Here is an 18,510-nt window from a genome sequence, read left to right as displayed (position 1 = left end):
AGAACCCTCATCTTCAGACATTCCCTTACCTTCCAATCTCCTTAATTTTAGGAGAAGTGTCGTCATGGTTTTCCACAAAATAAAATAACCGGTCAGAAACCCAGGGGCCTTTGCATGTGTTGCTCTTTTGAGCCCCCTGGTGGCCATACATTACCTATGCAGTTTGTCTTCAGATGCTGTAAGTAAAATTGCAACATCTTTGGGCTGAAACAGTCTTCATTCCTTTGCATCTTTCATCTGTGGCTCAGAGCCAAAGGATAGTATTCTGCCAACTTATCTCCCAGCCCATGGTTCAACATAGTGATGACAGGGAACACACAACCTCCTAGGGCAGCTCAATTCTAGTGTCACTCAGCTCTTCATTCTTTCAGCAAGCATATATTGAATGCCTACATGGGTCAGGCTTTTGGAGATACAAAGACGAGTAGGGCATGGCCCCTTCCCTTGAGGAGCTTATAGTTTAATGAGGGAGAAAGATAAGTAACCAAACTATTATAGACAGCAGGACAAGAGTTGTCCTAGGATGTAGAATTAATAGAAAGCGCCTTCTTTTATTAACTTCTACCAAGCAGTGTATACCATGTCCAGCAAATATGAATTTGCATCTTTTGTGTACCTCAACCTCATGCCGGTATTAGGACTTAATAAATAAGCAGGGATCCTATACTCACTGACGAGGGTGGGCAGTGGTTTACCAACTGTGAGACATTGAATTCTGCAGTAAGGGGATGGACTCTAGGAGCAGGGAGAAGGGAGTAATTCAGGCTGCATTTGCACAAGGGCCTCCATTGAAAAGGGACCCACCTGAGAAGGACCTGTTTTTAATGAGCATTTCAGAACCTTGTTCCTGGAAGCCTCTGACTAGTATATAAAGTGCTCTTATATCTAGAAACCCACAAAACATTAAAGATAAAACATTATTATAGATATTTGGTTATATGTCTAAACTACCATTCATAGACTTTTCATTGCATCCCAGGTACTGTGCTAAGTGTTTTACTTACAGTATCTTATTTACTCTGTACAACTACTCAAGGAGATTACTAATATTTTGATCCTCCATTTCATAGGTGAGGAAATTGAGGTTCAGAAAGATTAAGTAAATTGCTTTGGGTAACACTTGTAGAGCTGTTAAATGGCATATCCAGAACTGAAACCCAGATCTCTTTTCCTCCAAATCCCCTGGTGAACGGGAGCCGACACCGGAATCCATTACTAGGAGGTGTATATTCGTAGTTCTTTCACTTTATTGATAGAGAAGCAGTGCCAGAAGGAGAAAGTACCTGCCATAAGTCACAAGTGAATTATTAACGGAGCTGGTTAGGGACGTAGGTTTTCCTTCTCAGTCATGGGCCCATCCCTCTGCCATTCACAGCCTCTCATGATAGAGCCTGAGGCTGGCTCTTCCTGCCCTGGGTGGTTGGTGATCAGTCTACTCTCTTCCCAGGAGGCAAGCTCACCACTCCCAGATGGGATGAGTGTCACAGAGCCCCTGAGCGCCGGCCAGAGGGAGATCCAGCGCCAGTCCACGCTGCAGCTGCTGCGCAAGGTTCTGCAGATTCCTGAGAATGAGTCTGAGCTGGCCGAGGTCTTCTCTTTGATTCATGAACTCAACAGCTCTCGACTCATCCTGTCCAACGTGAGTGAGGAGACAGTCACCATCGAGCAAACCTCTTGGTCGAATTATTATGAGTCTCCATCCACGCAGTGCCTTCTCTGTAACAGCCCATTATTCAAAGGGGGACAAAAGTAAGCAGCCTTCTCACATTCCTGCCCCTAGCTGCCCTGTCTCACTTGGCCCATAATGCCCCTTTCTTCAAACAACTTTTAAGCTGTAACCTTGAAGATGTTATTCTCTGTTTTTCTTAAGTTTCCTTTACTTTCCAGTTGCTAGTTAATAATAATTAATAATCATCCATTATTTCCATTGAAAATGCCTGAAAGTTATTGTCACCAATTTAGAATTTAGTTTACCTCTGGACTGCCCAGCATAATGCTTATATTTGGGAGTTCGGTGGGATTGGTTAAATTGAGAGTTATATTAAATTGGGGGGTGATTCCACAGACCAGATTCCAACAAAGTGGAACACCCACCTAGGAAACCTTGGGACACAAGCTCCAGCACCTTCTTTTTCCTACTGTGGTAAAGTCTTGAGAATTTTGTTGTTTATCACTGATCCTTGGAGGCTGATTATTAAGAGGTTGATATTCTTTCTGTTTTTGTTGGTGATGTTTTGGGTATTAGCTGCCTGGCTGGGCCTCAGGAGTGCTGGCTGCTGACAGCCAACCGGCTGCAGGTGGTGACTGCCCAGGTGAAGATGTGTCTAAATCCCCATTGTCTGGCCCTGCATAGCTTCATGGACATCTATACAGGTGGGTGCTAGCCTTTCTTCCTCAGTGGTTCCCTAAGGCAGGCTTGAGAACAGCCTCTGTGGGTCGGACCTCTGGTCTGCGAGCACTGGACCTTCTTTCAGATAGGGCTTCTGAGGGAGAGGGGTTTCCTCCTGGGTGTCTCAGCTCCAGTGTGCACGTACCTGTCAAGTGTTAGGATTGTTCATGGTCTTTAAACAAAGTTACTTTTATTTTACTTTTTCTGTTGTGTTTTTATTGATTTTTTTAGAGAGGAAGGGAGAGAGAGAGAAACACTGATATGAGAGAGAAACATTGATCGGCTGCCTCCTATAAGCCCCCAAATGGGGACTGAGCCTGCAACCTGGGCACATGCCCTTATCGGAATCAAACCGGGACCTCTCACTCCATGGGACAACGCTCAGTACACTGAGCCACACTGGCCTGGCAACAAAGTTATTTTTAAAATAATACATCTTGATTATAGAAAAACTGGAAAATGCTAACAAATAGAAGAAACTGAAAATCACTGGTAATCCTGCCATGAGATAATCACTTAACATTTTGCCCTCTAATCCCAGGTATGTTATTCATTACTGTAGAATATAAGAAAGTGTGGAGGGATTTATAGGTTTATAGCTTTCCTTTCAACAAAAATGGGGTTGTGCTGGATGCTGTTTTGGAATGTGCTTTTTAAAATTCAGCAGTATATCATGGGCTTATTCTTGTGCCAGCAAGTGGAGAAATACATGAACATTTTTAAGAAGTAACTGGCCTCTATTTTAGAGTCCTCTTTATAATTAAATCTTTGTGTACAGCCTTAATTATGTCCTTTGGGCAGATGCTCCAAAGTGAAATTGCTGCATACTCACCCATTTCCCCTCTGTTCATCAACATCAAACATTCATTGAATATTCATCATGTACCAACCACTGTGAGAATTTGAATCTTGAGTTTTATATGTAGAATTGGGTGCTGAAGATGAGAGTGTTTGTTATTTATTCTGTCTTCAGAACCTTATGGTGCCTTATTTTAAATTTCTTGTATTGCCAGATTGAGTTTGTACTACCTATGCTCTTGCCAGCGGTTAATGGAATGCCATTTCCCTGCAGTCTCTCAGGCCAGTAGTGCCTTAGGATTATATATTTTCATTTTAACTTTAGTTTTAAATATTCTTTTTCTTTTTCTTTTTGCATTTATCTTCAGATAGAGTGGGAGGGAGAGGGGGGAAGAGAGAGAGAGAAACATCAATGTGAGAGAGACTCATTGACTGGTTGCCACCCACACAACCCCAACGGGGACCGGAGATAAACTGCAACCCAGGTACATGCCCTTAGCGGGAACAGAACCTAGGACTCTGGTCCGCAGGTCAACGCTCTAACTACTGAGCAAAACTGGCCAGGGCTTAAATATTCTTTTCCCTTTTAAACTTATCTTTATTGTTGAATGTATTACAGATGTCCCTACTTTCTTCCCCCTCCTGCCTTCCCCACATTGTCATTGGTTGTGCATATATGCGTGTAACTTCTTTAGTTTATCTCTTCCTGTCCCCCTCTTCTCTTCCCTTTGAGGTTCGTCAGTCTAACAACCAATTTGTACTTTTGTGTTTTTTTTTTAATCCTCACCCTAGGATATTTTTCCATTTTATCTTCAGACTAAGTGAGAAGAAGGGGGAGAAAGAGAGAGAGAGACATTGATGTGAGAGAGACACATTGATTGGTTGCCTTCCACATGACCCTGACCAGGGCTGGGACCGAAGCAAAACCCAAGGTGCATGCCCTTGACTGGAATTGAACTCATGACTCTTTGGTCCACTGGTCAACACTCTAACTGCTGAGCCAAACCATCCAGGGCCAATTTGTACTTTTATTTTTTAATCCTCACCTGAGGACATTTTTTGATATTTTGTTCAGATAGAGTGGGAGGGAGAGAGAGAGAGAAACATTAATGTGAAAGGGACACATCGAGTGGTTGCTACCCACATGACCCAACCAAGGCCAGGGACAAACTGCAACTGAGGTACGTGCCCTTAGCGGGAACTGAACCCGGGTCTCTCTGGACCGCAGGCCGACGCTCTAACCGCTGAGCCAAACCAGCCAGGGCCCAATTTGTACTTTTTAATTCCTTCACCTTTTTCACCCATCTCCCCAATCCCCTCCCATCTAGCAACCTATAAAAAATTCTCTGTATCTGTGAGTCTGTTTCTGTTCTGCTTGCTCATTTTGTTTATAGATTCAATTTTTGATAAATACATATTTATTGCCATTTTATTGTTCATATTTTTGTTGTTCTTCTTTAAGAAGAACCTTCAACATTTCATATAATACTCGTTTGGTGGTGATAAACTCCTTTAGCTTTTTCTTGTCTGGGAAACTATATGTCCATCGATTCTAAATGATAGCTTTGCAGGATAGAGTAGTTTTAAATTTACACACAGTGAAGTTTACTTTGTTACTGTATAGTTATGACTTCTGAAAAATGCATTGAGTTGTGTAACTGCCACCACAGTCAATATATAAAACAGTTTCATCATTCCAAAACATTGTCTTGTACTGTCTCTTTGTGATCAAGTCCACCCTTTACCCCTAAAGAATACTCCTGGTCTTTCCCCACATTGCACCTGTGAGAGGTCATGAGGCCTGAGCTGGGTGGTAGGGAGATGTTTATTTTTTTACCTTAAAAAAAGTGCTATATGTATTTTATTACTTGCTTTTTTTCATTTAATAATGTATTATGGACAACTTCACATTAGAGCAATGGTTCTCAACCTATGTGTCGCGACCCCTTTGGGGGTTGAACGACCCTTTCATAGGGGTCGCCTAAGACATAACAGTAGCAAAATTACAGTTATGAAGTAGCAACGAAAATAATTTTATGGTTGGGGTGACCATGACATGAGGAACTATATTAAAGGGTTGCGGAATTAGGAAGGTTGAGAACCACTGCATTGGAGCATTTAGGTCTACCTTATTCTTTGTAATGATGGATAGTTTGCTGTTTTATGAATGCACCATAATTTATTTAATTATTCCCCTATTGGACATTCAGTTTGTTCCCAATTTTTGGTCACTGTGGATGATATTATGGTGAATTTCCCTGTTACCTCTTCTTAACATGCAGGTCTCTTTAATGTGGGGAACAAGCTGCTAGTGAGCCTGGACTTGCTTTTTGCAATCCGAAACCAAATCAAGCTGGGAGAGGACCCTAGAGTGTCTATCAACACTGTTCTGAAGTCAGTGCAGGAGCAGACAGGTAAAGGTTGGCGCCCTCTCTTTCCCAACGTTAGGCCCAAGCTCCTTGGGATGTTTCACTGATGGGCTTTGGTTGAAATGGTCATCTTGTGGGAGAGTCTGATATTTTGAAAAGGAGACATTTCTTGGCCTCTTAACTCACTTTTCTTTTCTTTTTTCCCCAAATCTTTATTGTTGGATGTAAAATGTATTACAGATGTTCCACATTTTTCCCCCATTGACCCTCTCCTCCCCACTCCCGCCCCCCTCCCACCTTTTCCCACACTATTGTCTGTGACCATTGGTTATGGATATAAGTTCTTTGGTTTATTTCTTCCCACTCCCCCAACCCCTTTCCCTTTGAGGTTTGTCAGTCTAGCAATGAATTTGTGCTTCTTAATCCCTTCACCTTTTTCACCCCAACCCCCCTCCCAACTGGCAACCAACAAAATATTCTCTGTATCTATGAGAATGTTTCTTTTCTACCTGTTCATTTTGTTTGTAGATTCTATTGTTGATAGATATGTATTCATTGCCATTTTGTTTGTTCATACATTTTATCTTTTTCTTCAAAAAGACCCTTCATCATTTCATATAATAACGGTTTGGTGGTGATGAACTCCTTTAATTTTTTCTTGTCTGGGAAACTCTTTATATGTCCATCGATTCTAAATGACAGCTTCGCAGGATAGAGTAATCTTGGTTGTAGGTTCTTGCTTTTCATCACTCTGAATATTTCTTGCCACTCCCTTCTGGCCTGCAAAGTTTGTTTTGAGAAATCAGCTGACAGCCTTATGGGAACTCCCTTGTAGGTAACTAGCTGCCTTTCTCTTGCTGCTTTTAAGATTCTCTCTTTGTCTTGAACCTTTTGCATTTTGATGGTGATGTGTCTTGGTGTGGGCCTCTGGGGTTCATCTTGTTTGGGACTCTCTGTGCTTCCTGGACTTGTATGTCTGTTTCCTTCACCAAGTTAGGAAAGTTTTCTGCCATTATTGTTTCAAACAGGTTTTCGATTTCTTGTTCTCTCTCTTCTCCTTCCGGCACCCCCAAGATGCGAATGTTGGCACGCTTGAAGTTGTCCCAGAGGCTCCTTACACTATCCTCATTTTCTTGGATTCTTTTTTCTTTTTGCTGTTCTGATTGGGCATTTTTTGCTTCCTTATATTCCAAATCGATGGTTTGCTCCTTGGATTTACATACTCTATTATTGAAGCTGTGTAAATTATTCTTTATTTCAATTAATGCCTCCTTCAATTCTAACTGTGTATCCATGATTTCTAACTGGTCCTTTTTTATGCTCTTGAGGCCCTCACTAAGTTCACTGAGGTTCTCACTAAGTTCATTGAGCATCCTTATAAGCAGTATTTTGAACTCAGCATCTGTTAGGTTGCTTATCTCCCTTTTGCTTAGTTCTTTTCTTGGGGTTTTGTTCTGTTCTTTCATTTGGGACCTGTTTCTTTGTATCCTCATTTTGGCTGCCTCCCTGTGTTTGTTTCAGTGTATTACTTAATGAGAGGTATGGGGCTCGCTGAGACCCGATGCTGCTCGTTTGAAAGAATTTAGGAAAAACCTGAAGCAGGATCCAAGACAGGCCAATTCTATGGTTAAGCAAGTGGCAACAGCTTGGGTGGGCCTGAAAGTTGTGTGGGGCGTGGTGGGGCGGGGCCTCAGGGAGTCACCAGGGCGGGGCTACCAGTGTGAGCCAGGTTGCTGGAGTCCCAGATATGGAGACTGTCTGCTGCCCCAGGGAAGGGCTCACCAAAGGATCAAAGGCCTCTTACAGCACGTTTGTCCCCGAGAAAGCCCCCTCTGTAGCCCTCGCTCCAGTGCCAAACAGCTCAGTTCTTCCCTGTATGTCTCTGGCACCCCTCGAGCTGCCACCCCTCCAAGCTTAGAGGGAGTGAGTTCGATAAGTCTGTGCGCGGGCCCTTTAGGGAGCTGCCTGGGGCTCCAGCCGCTTCAGCTTCCCTGAGCCTCAGTTTCCGCTGGTTTTTCCAGCCAGAAGTTATGGGGACTTCTCTTCCTGGCACTGGAACCCTGAGCGGGGCACCTGGTGTGGGACGGGGACCCCTCAGTTCTCAGGAAGGACCTTCCCAGCCGCGGGAGCCTCCTGATTTTTATCCGCCACACGTGGGTGTGGGACCAGCCCGTTGCGCAGCCGCCCCTCCTACCAGTCTGGATGTGGCTGCTGATTTAATTCCGTAGTTGTAGGACTTCCATTCAGCTTGATTTCAGGCGGTTTTGAATGATGATTGTTCTGTCGTTTAGTTGTAACTTTGATGTGGTTGTGGGAGGACGCGATACCACGTTTACCTACACCACCATCTTGACCGGAAGTCTTAACTCACTTCTCTTGAATTTTACTCATGTCAAACTAACTTTGAAAAGCGCGAGTCTGTCCATACATCTAGGGACCCTCAGCATGAGGTTAAACTGATTTTTAGAAGCCCGTCCTTTGGTCATAGGTAGACTTGGCCTTGCTGCATGTTAATCAGACTCATTTTGAATACCCAGCTTCTGGACGTCTCCTATCAGTACCAGGGCTCATGCTGAGGGGACCACCCTCACTGTTAGAAATGATTTTCTCCTTGCTCTCGTTACTTATTTCTGTTTAAGCTTTTCCTTCCCACTCTTAAAGACTCTAGTCCTCCTGCACTTTCCCTGATATGAGCTCACATGGATTAGAGCAAAGGTTCTAGAGCCAGACAGGCCTGTGTTTGAGTCTTGGCTCTGCCAGTTAGTGGTGACAATGTGATTTGAGCAAGTTATTTGTGCCTCAGTTTCTCCAGTTATAAAGTGAGGAAAATAATAGCTCCTCATTCATAAAGATATGAGTTAAATGAGAATTTGAAGTTGTCGATACAGCATCTAGTGCCTGGTAGGTGCTTAGTACAGGCAGATACAACTGATTGGAATTGTCCTCTGGTTTGCCACCTGAGCACTTGAAGTCCAGGGTGCTTGACCCCTCAGAGTGGTTAGTAATCTTGGATGTTCTTAGGAGAGAAACCCTCTTGCAGAATTACTATTCTTGCTGGCCATTAACTCATCCCCAGTGGCCTCGGGGGTCTTTTTCTGTGACCTACTCAGAGCTCTTGCTCTTCCAGAGAAGACGCTAACCTCTGAGGAGCTGAGCCAGCTGCAAGAGCTGCTGTGCAATGGCTACTGGGCGTTTGAGTGCCTCACTGTCCGAGACTACAATGACATGATCTGTGGCATCTGTGGCGTGGCCCCCAAAGTGGAAATGGCCCAGAGAAGCGAAGACAATGTGCTGGCGCTGAAGAGTGTGGAGGTACGTGTCTCAGTCACCGTGGGTAACCTTGAGAACTGTCCTCACACTTCAGTGCCACCTTCTTGCATGGTGTCTCCAGGGGCAGATGGCCCCGGTTCTGTCCTGTGTGAGAAGAGTGGCTTTTTCCTGGCACTGCCCAGGTTTTCGTTTAAGGAAGGTCAGATGGAAACAGGCATTTATTATTCATTCAACAAATTTATTAAATGTGAATTAGGTATACTTTTTAGACATTTGGGAAATGGCAGTTTAAAAAAAAAGACCCAAAAAGTTTTTGTGTTCATGGAGCTCACCTTCTTCTGGTTTGGAGAAACAGGAAACAAACATTAATTATATATATTACATTGATATAATATTTACATATATTACATATAATAAATTACAAGAAATGTAGTAACAGTGAAGCCCAGGGTGAGGTGTAAAGGGAAACTCCTATTTTATAGAGAATTGTCAGAGATGGCCTCTGATAGGGGGCATTTGAATAGTGGGAAGCCATGTTCCTCTCTGGGAAATGCACATTTCAAGCAGAGGAGCAGCAAGAACAAGATCTAAGGTGGGTTTGCTGGGCATGGTTGGGGAACAGCAAGGAGGCCAGTGTGGCTGAAGTGTAAGCAATGGAGAGAGTGGTAGGACACGTGAGGTTCAGGAGGCTAGACGCTCCATGGGGTTGCAAGGACCATTTTAAGGAAATATATACACTGAGGGAAATAGAAAGTCTCTGAAGGGTTTGAGTACCTGGTCTAACTTAGGTTCTTAACTAAAAAATGTTCACACAAAGATAACATCAAACTCAGATAGCTTTACATATTAATTCTTAAGAAATATCCAAGAAACGTGATTCCAATCATAGAAGAATAGCAAATATACAACTCATTGTATAAGGCCATATAACCTTGAAAACAAAACCAGACGTTTAATATAACAGAAAAATTGGGGCTGATTTATACTCATTAATATAGATGTTGAAGTCCTGAATAAGATAATAGGAAATCAGCTCTAACAGTGAATAAAGTAATCCATTGTGACAAAGTTTATCCTGGAAAGCAAGATTGCTTCAGCATTAGAAAATACACTAATATAATTCACTGCTTAGATTAAAGGAGAAAAGCCGTATGGTTATTTCATTGGATGTAAAAGAGTTGTTCAGTGTTATTCAACACCTGTTTATGATAAATCTCTTAGCAAACGGGGATAAAGGGGAATCTTCCTTAACCTGGTCCAGGGGTTAAAAATCCCGTAGGTTGATTGACTCTGTGACCAGAGGATTGCAACAGGGAGTGACCCTTAGGGCACCAGGCCTGCAGCTCACCTGTTTACCACCAAGGGAGGTGTGGGACCTTTGGAGAAAAGCTTTAGCTCGGCCAGTTAAGCATATTTGGGATTTAATCTCTTTTTCTTCCCAATTAAAAAAAAAAAAAAAGTACATATATTGATCAAAAGTATTTATATTTGAAGAACGGTGGTATATAACAAGACATGAAAACAAGCATACTGCTTCCTGGAGCATTCCGAGTGTTCCTGGTAGATAAAGTGAACTGTAAAAAGAAATTTAGTGTGTTACCTCATCAAGAGGTTATTCTAAACTCATTCAGATTGGCTTGCCTAATGGTAATATTAATAGTAATGCAGCTACAATTGAGCATTTCATTACATATGCCAAGTTCTTATTGTATGCTCAGTGTTTTACTATATGACTGACTTCTCACCCCAACTCTGTGAGATTTGTGTAGATAAAGGGACTGAAGCTCAGGGGACCTTCAGGCTCATTCAGCCGGGAAGGGGTGGAGCTGGGATTTGACTTCAGTCTGATTATCAGACTTCAGGGTCTGAGCTTGTAATCACTGCCATGCTCACCCTTACCTCCTGGTCTCTGGGCTGGTTTTTCTGAACACATCGGACTGCAGAGACTTTGGTTTCCAGAATAGACAGAAGCCCTTCTCCCTGCAGAGCTCATGTCTCATAGTCCTGCCAGGGCTCTTTCCTCATGGAGTGCTCCCTTCATTCTCAGGAGGCATGTGCCTCCTTCAGCGGCATTGGCTGTTTCTTTCTGGAGACCAGGACTGACTTGATTTTCTCCCTTCTGTGTGTGTAGAGTGGTGTGGTGCATGTGGGGAGGAGGGGTAAGGAGTATCCTGAAGTCTATGAAATAAAACAGGAAGTTACTGAACAAAACTTAAATATGCAGTTGTCTGTGAGGAGACTTGTCAGGCTGGCCTCTCTTCTCAGGGACAGTATAGAGGAGGACCCTCTGGACTGATGACAGCAGCCATGTCAGTTGTACACACAGCATATTCAGTTGGCATTTCCTGTCCCCTGTTTTTTGTGGAGAGGGTGGGCTCAGAACCTTGTGGAAATGAGGAGGGAGACTTTGTCTTTTATTCACAGAGGGCTTGTGCCCTCTGAGGTGGGGAAGGAAGGGGAGTGAGATGGGGGAGATAGATGTCTTGTGTAGAGGAGTGGTCCTCAGACTTGGCTGGCGTAGGAATTGTATTGGGCAGTGGTCCTCAAACTCTTCAGTGTGGAGGGCTTGCCCCACCCCACCCCGCCCACAGTGTTTCTGATTCAGTGGGGCTGGAGCGGGGCTGAGGATTTGCATTTCTAACAAGTTCCCGGGTGATTGATGTTCCAGGATCAGGGTCACACTTTGAGGACCATGTAAGGGGGATACCAGAGTAAGAATTGAATAGCACAACCACTAGGTGCCTACAACAGATAAGTAAATCCTGCATGAGGTAGAGGAGATAGATGTATGCTGCCTGGCAAGGTCTGGGAGGCCTTTCTGAAAGAGGTCAGGGATTAACAGGACCTTGGAAGTGGGTGGAATGTCACTAAACTTTATTCTGATGATTCCTGCCAGCCGCTATAGGGATTAAGTGCTTGGGCTTTGGAGTTAGACCTTTGTTCACATCTGTTCTGCCTGCGCTCCAGTAGTCTCACTCAGACACCCCCAGGCTTCTATGTGACCAAAAGACAGGTACTAAGGTGTCAGATTTGGGGATGTCCCAGCAGTGCATGGCTGTCATAACCCCTCCTCCCCAGCCTTGGTTGCTCTCAGTGTATCAAGAAGATAGGCTACTGTGTTGCTAATATTCTGTGGCTCCTACAGTTTGACCTTTTTTGTCCTGACCTTTTAGTTCACCTGGCCTGAGTTCTTGGGCTCTAGTGAGGTAAACGTGGAGGACTTTTGGGCCACGATGGAGACAGAGGTGATTGAGCAGGTGGCCTTCCCTGCCAGCATCCCTATCACCAAGTTTGATGCCTCTGTTATTGCCCCCTTCTTCCCACCACTCATGAGAGGAGCTGTGGTCGTCAACACTGAGAAAGACAAAAACCCGGATGTACAGCCAGTACCTGGTAAGGCCACCTGGTGGCTGACTGGGGTCAGGGAAGGGCCTAGTTAAGAGCCTAGAACCTTGTCCATGGTAAGATGCACAAATGGCAGAGTGGGGGCCAGGCCCACCTGAAGGGCTCCTTCTGGACAGATAAGACAACTTGTGACAGTCCCTAGAGATTAAAGCCATGGTGTGGGGTTTTGAAGAGCTGCCAGCCATATTGTAGAGGACTGACCCGCACAGCCCACAGGCAGCCTTTGGGGATGCACTGCACTGATTCGGAAATCCTCTGAGAAATGCTGATGCTAAGGCTCCAACCCCAAAGATTCTCATTGATTAGTGTAGGGGAAGGCCAGGGAGTCTGCCTTCTGAACAGTCTTTTAGATGGTTTTGCAGATGCCCTGTGGATCTACATTGAGACCCCCTGTACCAGCTGTTGAGACAGGTTTCTGACAGCTTGAATTTGAGTCCCAGCTATGCTACTTAGTATTAGTAGCCATGTGACCTCCACCAATTCCCTTCATTGTCCTGAGCCTCTGTTGCTTCAGTTACAAAGGGGGCATGATACAGTTACCTACCTCCTGAGGTGCTGTGAAGAGTAAGTGATCTAATTAATTAGAGTGGTAGCCTTCTACTTTTTTTATTTTTACTGCAGCTCACAATAAGAAATAGGTTCTGCATCATGACCCAGCATGATACTCATATAAGTATATCCATGTGTGTGTATCCGTAACTAAAACAAAACGTTCACAGAACAGTATTTTTTCTTACCAAGTGCAGTACACTTAATTACCTATTTTATTTCATTTTTTAAATTCTGGATATGACCCACTGAATTGATTTTTCCAAGTATTTAGTATGTTGCGATCCACTGGTTCTCAAACAGGGCTTCCTAACATTAGATACTGGGGCCCACCTCCTGTTTGCTGCTGCAGTGCCCAGGGCTTGTTTTTTAAGGCCCCCACATATTTCTGTTAATTAGGCTGGTTCAAGAACATAGTGTATAGAGAGCATTTTAAAATTGTAGTTGCTGCTTCTTGTTTCTGTAGTTGTGGTAAGCATCTGAGATCTTAGTTCTGAAAAACCTTAAAAGGTTAAAAGCTGACCCATTTGGGAGTTCTTTGCAAGGGTTCTCTGCCAAATATATCAGATGTTCGGGCACACAAAGCCATTTCTGTGAAACTTCAGACCTTTGCAAAAGTCACACTGTCTTGAGTCCACCTCCCCAAGCATCCAGGGCAGAGCCTGCTTCCACTCCTTGCTGCACTGTAGGCCTTGCCCCTTGTTCTCACCCTCATGTCTTAGGTACTGCCTGTGACTGTGGCTGAGGCAGTGCCCTCCTCAGCACCATTGTCTCTTGCAGGCAATGGCAGTGCCTTGGTGAGGCTGCTCCAGGAGGGCACCTGCAAGCTGGAGGAACTGGGCTCCTACAGTGAGGAGGAGCTGCAGCAGCTGCTGAGGCGATGCGGTATCCCCTTTGGGGCAGAAGACTCCAAGGTGAGTGTTGGGGGTAGCAGTAGAAACAGGGATGTTGGGAGCAGACTGATGCTCCATTTTTTTGGGCAGCAGTATGAGCACCTGTGACTGAGCACCTGTGTTGGACAGAGGATGCTGTTTTATTCATACATTATTTACTTCCCTTCATACTAATAAAGCTATTGAACATTTTATGTTTAAGTTCAGATCAGACTTAAATATTAGCTTCTCTGTGAAGTTTTTCCCGCCCTGTAAAAAGTAGGAAGGATGCAGGCCTCTGAGTGGCCTTGACAGAGTGGCAGCTTGGTCAGTTAGGCTGGCTCTGTCCGTGACCTGATCCTTTGAGGGCCTCAGAGTCCCCATCTGTACCTAGAGGACATCCGGCTAGTGAGACTTCCCTCGCTTTGGGCATTGAAGTGGGCGTTTGGTGCTGTGCGCAGGCCTGGCCCTGTAGAGTTTACTGCGTTGTTTTCATCTTGTCCTTCTTCTCCAGGACCAGCTCTGCTTCTCCTTGTTGGCTCTCTATGAATCTGTGCAGAATGGAGCCAGAGCTAGGCAGCCCCCGCCTCATCTCACAGGGGGTAAAATCTACAAGGTGTGCCCCCATCAGGTAAGAGAATAACAAGGAGAAGCTTGAGGTGAACTTGCTCATGACACACTGCCTGCAGGCTGGTGGAGGCAGCTCATCCTATGGGATCTGGGAGCCTGTGGAGCCGTTCCACGTGTCAGGTGCCACTCTCTGAGCTAGGCAGGTAGCCTGGGTTGTCATCAGGGGGTACTAAGCACCCTGCCATGTGCTGTTGAGGGTACAAAGGTGAGCAGTGATGTCTTTTCTTCCTAGTTGACCTCATTTTAGTGAGAAAACAAAGTCACCACAGCTGGTGGTGCAGGGGCCTGAGATAGGAAGTGACAGTGAGGGGCAGCCAGAGAAGGCCGAGAGCCCCGGGGATGAACTCGGAAGGAGTGTTCCAGCAGAGGAAGAGGCCACTAAGCCTCAGTGTGAAGCCTAGTGAGCCCAGAGAAGGCAGGTCGGAGGGGTCACCAGAGGCCAGATCACTTGCGGCTTTATAGGCCCAAGTAATAGTTTGGATGGTTTTGAATGGGAAATTGGATGGACATGGCCAGATTGTGGTTTTAGGGCGATCACTCTGTCTGTAGAGGGTGCGGACAGAGAAGGCACCGGGATCACTCTGGAAAGGTCGTGCTGTATGACAGAGTAGGCCCATGAAGACACCAGGGGTATAACACCTCATGAACAGCACTAAACGGGCGGGGGCTAGCAGAGCTTCAGTTCACTGAGATGTGTGTTTGGGCAGGGCAGCCTGGCTGTCAAAAGAGAATTAGGTTGTCAGCTCCTTTAACAAAGCTGTGTCTGAGGGAGACCCTAGATGCCTGCACCCTGGCAAAGCAGAGCCTGCTTAGAGAATTGTGTTCATGTGACTGGCACCATCTCATGACAAGCACTTGACAACACAGGGACAGATGTGGGAGCTGGAGATCTCAGGGCTGTGATGGGAGAGCCATATCACTTGGGAGGCAGCAGCCAGCCTGGTGAGTGTGAAGGTGGAAGGTGGAGGCAGAGGCAGAATTCTCCAGTGTACACACAGCTACCTGGCAGTGGAGTGGAGCTTGGGGGCTCTGTCAGTAGAGGTGTTTGCTAGCCTGCATCAGGGTCTGGTGGGGAGTTGTGTGGAATACAAATGCCTTAGATTTGTGATGAGGCCCAGGAACCTCCATTTTTAACCAGCTCTTAGCTGCTGGTGCTATGTAGCTGGGATAGGGAACCACTGGGCTAGATGGTGGTACTGGGTAGGGTGATGTGATGGTGGGTGTTGGTTGGAGCAGATGACCTGGGGGTTTTTTCAGCCTCAGCTGAGGACCAGACTTTCCCAACTTTTCTATCAGGAGGTCAGGGGTGAGCTGGCAACTTCACTTAGGGACAGGAGGAGGACGGAAGCAGAATGTTATGGGCTCTGGTGATTGTTTATCTTCCTGGGAAGAAGTCATTGAGTCAACTCAGTCTCTCTGCAGATTGGCTTCTCAATGCTGTGCTGGGTCCTCCATCTCTCCCCCTAGGTGATCTGTGGCTCCAAGTATCTTGTGCGGGGCGAGAGTGCCCGTGACCATGTGGATCTGCTTGCCTCTTCTCGCCATTGGCCACCTGTCTATGTGGTAGACATGGCCTCACCAGTGGCCCTGTGTGCCGACCTTTGCTACCCAGAGCTGACCAGCCAGATGTGGGGGAGAAACCAGGGCTGTTTCTCTAGCCCCACGGAACCACCTGTGGTGAGTTTTCTTCTGAGGACCTGGAGTAAATTCTGCTGGCCAGCCATGTGTCACCCCCTGGTTCCTTGGGAGGGCCTTGTCTCCATCATCCTTTCTTCCTCAGTGTTTTGTCTTGATGCTCTGGAGCCAGCATTTACTCAGTACATTTTATTGACCAGCCCATGTGTGTGCAGCCACAGCATGTCCCTTTGGGTGCCCAGGGTGTCCCAAACACAGGTATCTTGGGGATCAGAGTTGCCTTCCTGATAAACCTAGAAAATTGCCACCTTTGAGAGTCATCGTGGACACTGACACACTAAAGGCCCCAGCCAGCCCTGCCTTGGATGGCATGTCTGTTATGATTTGAGGCACAGTGGCTTAGAAAACACTGATCTCGTCCAGCCTTCTCCTTTTATTAAAACGGGAAAGTAAGGCCCAGAGGGGGAAATTAACTTGTCCAGTGTCACAGCATGTTAGTGGCAGAGCCCTTGTTTCTGTCTTGGTACGTTGTACCAAGCAATGGTTCTTACCAGAGGCATGTGTGCCCCCAGGCCAGCCAAACCCTCTGCAGGAAGAAACAGGATGGTAATAGGAGAAAGAGGACATCACTCACCTTTTCCTTATTCCCTGAGGCTCACTGGCTCTGTGACCTTGAGCTGAGCACTGCAGGAAGCGTCTGAGCCTCAGTGGGAACCAGTCGCTCCTGCTGCCTTGCAGCCCTGCCTCAGTTGACCAGGCACAGCAATAAATAGTGGCAGCTCAGATAATCCAGCATCTGTTCTGGTTACTGTCACCCTTCTCACGTGAGGAAACCGAGGCCCAGAGAGGGAAAAGAGGGGACTTGCCCCCAGAGACACAGTATGTGTTGTGAGGATCTAAACAGGGTTGATGACCCCGCAGCCTTCACTCTCACCCACTCCACAGGTCCCCACCGTCATGTCAGAGTGGCTTCTTTCTCTTCTAGAGCGTGTCCTGCCCAGAACTCTTGGATCAGCATTATACTGTGGACATGACGGAGGCCGAGCACTCTGTCCAACACCCGGTCACCAAGACTGCCACACGGCACATTGTCCATGCAGGCACACAGCCCAGTCGTGGTGACTCCAGTGCTGGGCACCACTCTTTGGCCCTGTGTCCTGAGTTGGCACCGTACGCAACCATCCTAGCCTCTATCACAGACAGCAAACCACACAGTGTCCGCCAGCGGCCCATTGCCTTTGACAATGCCACCCACTATTACCTCTACAACCGCCTCATGGACTTCCTCACCAGCCGTGAGATTGTCAACCGGCAGATCCACGACATTGTGCAGAGCTGCCAGCCTGGCGAGGTAGTCATTCGCGACACCCTTTACCGCCTTGGGGTTGCTCAGATCAAGACGGAGACAGAAGAGGAGGGTGAGGAAGAGGAGGTGGCCACAGTGGCAGAATAAGCCTGGGTCTTGTACGGGGACCACACCATCTCTCTCAAGCCATAGTGAGGCCCTTACCCCAGCAGATCCATCCAGGGGACCTGTAAGAGTGTTCACCTGTGGGGAGGGCCTCTAATGCTGGCACTGACCAAAGAGCTCCCATGTTCTGAGCACAGTGGGGCCTGGGGTCCTTGGTTCTCAACCTTCCAGGGATCGGGAAAGGTACCGGTACACACACCTTACCAGCCCCAAGAAAGCACTTGGAGGACATAGTATATTCAACAGAGGGGAAGGGAGGCTGAGGGAAAGCTGGTAGCTGGTGGCTCTCCGGGGGCCTGATGCGGGTCAGGCGGAGGTCCCAGGGTGGGCTACAGCAGAGCACGGCACTAGGTGGGCAGGTGCTGAGATAGTTCTTCCCGCCCCAGGGGAGTGCTGTTTCCTCCCTGACTGCCCCATGAGCTCCTTAGCCTGTTGCCTTTGACTCAGGGCCTTGGGGGGCCTCATTAACTCTAGGGGCCCCTTTGGGCTCTCCCAGATGAGGGATGCACTTCAGTCCTCCTGCTTTTTCTGCACCCAAGTCAGGGAAGAGAGGGAGAAACAGCCACAGCTCTCTTCCAGGACTGGCCTCTTTGTTCAAGCTTTGAGGAAGAAGATCCCCTTCCTTCTCTCCCTGGCCACTGCTGCTGCTCCCTACATCCTCTCTGGGTCTTTCTGGGCCCTGGACCCTCACCACAGCCACAGAGGGGATGTGGCCCAAGGTATGACATAACCTGGCAGCAGTAGGAAAAACTCCCTTCTGTGAAGGGGAAGCAGACTGGGCCATAAGGAAACAGCAGGACTGGCTCAAGTGCCCGAGGTTTGCTTAGGGCACGGGAATTGGCCATGTGTTATTTAATTTATTGAGAGGAGTGGAGTAGATGGCTTTTTTCCCCTCCCTCTTGCCCCAGCAAGAATAAAGTTTATTAAATTATCTGGTTTTGGTGAAGCAAGAGTCAGTTCCATGCTCATTCTGTGGGGTACAGTGTGGTTGAGCTCCGGAGATGCTGAGCTGGTCCCTTGACATGGAGGAGGGGTGTCAGGAGGTCCCAGGGAATCCGCAGGCCCTTGTGAGAAAAGAACCAGAGGCCAGCTGTGTTAATGCTGTTAGTTTAATGTTGATGG

The 18,510-nt window shown here is 46.6% G+C and overlaps 1 protein-coding gene across 3 annotated transcripts in view; it reads left to right on the top strand.

Annotated features, from left to right (window-relative positions):
* The window catches only part of HMGXB3 (HMG-box containing 3), a 61,985-nt gene that overhangs the window by 25,054 nt on the left and 18,421 nt on the right, over positions 1 to 18,510 (top strand). For 2 of the 3 annotated variants that reach the window (XM_036242093.1, XM_036242095.1), the window contains 9 exons: positions 1,448 to 1,749; positions 2,246 to 2,373; positions 5,470 to 5,601; positions 8,684 to 8,868; positions 12,000 to 12,219; positions 13,561 to 13,694; positions 14,167 to 14,283; positions 15,750 to 15,959; positions 16,903 to 18,322. In XM_036242093.1, the coding sequence (XP_036097986.1) occupies positions 1,448 to 1,749; positions 2,246 to 2,373; positions 5,470 to 5,601; positions 8,684 to 8,868; positions 12,000 to 12,219; positions 13,561 to 13,694; positions 14,167 to 14,283; positions 15,750 to 15,959; positions 16,903 to 17,370 (1,896 nt within the window). In that variant the 3' untranslated portion in view covers positions 17,371 to 18,322. Of the gene's footprint in view, positions 1 to 1,447; positions 1,750 to 2,245; positions 2,374 to 5,469; positions 5,602 to 8,683; positions 8,869 to 11,999; positions 12,220 to 13,560; positions 13,695 to 14,166; positions 14,284 to 15,749; positions 15,960 to 16,902; positions 18,323 to 18,510 lie in introns of those variants that run through there. The other variant, XM_036242094.1, reaches the window with a different exon arrangement.

Source organism: Molossus molossus, unplaced genomic scaffold (assembly GCF_014108415.1).
Source record: "Molossus molossus isolate mMolMol1 unplaced genomic scaffold, mMolMol1.p scaffold_m16_p_4, whole genome shotgun sequence".
Lineage (NCBI taxonomy): Eukaryota > Metazoa > Chordata > Mammalia > Chiroptera > Molossidae > Molossus > Molossus molossus.
This window is presented reverse-complemented; position numbering and strand designations above follow the sequence as displayed.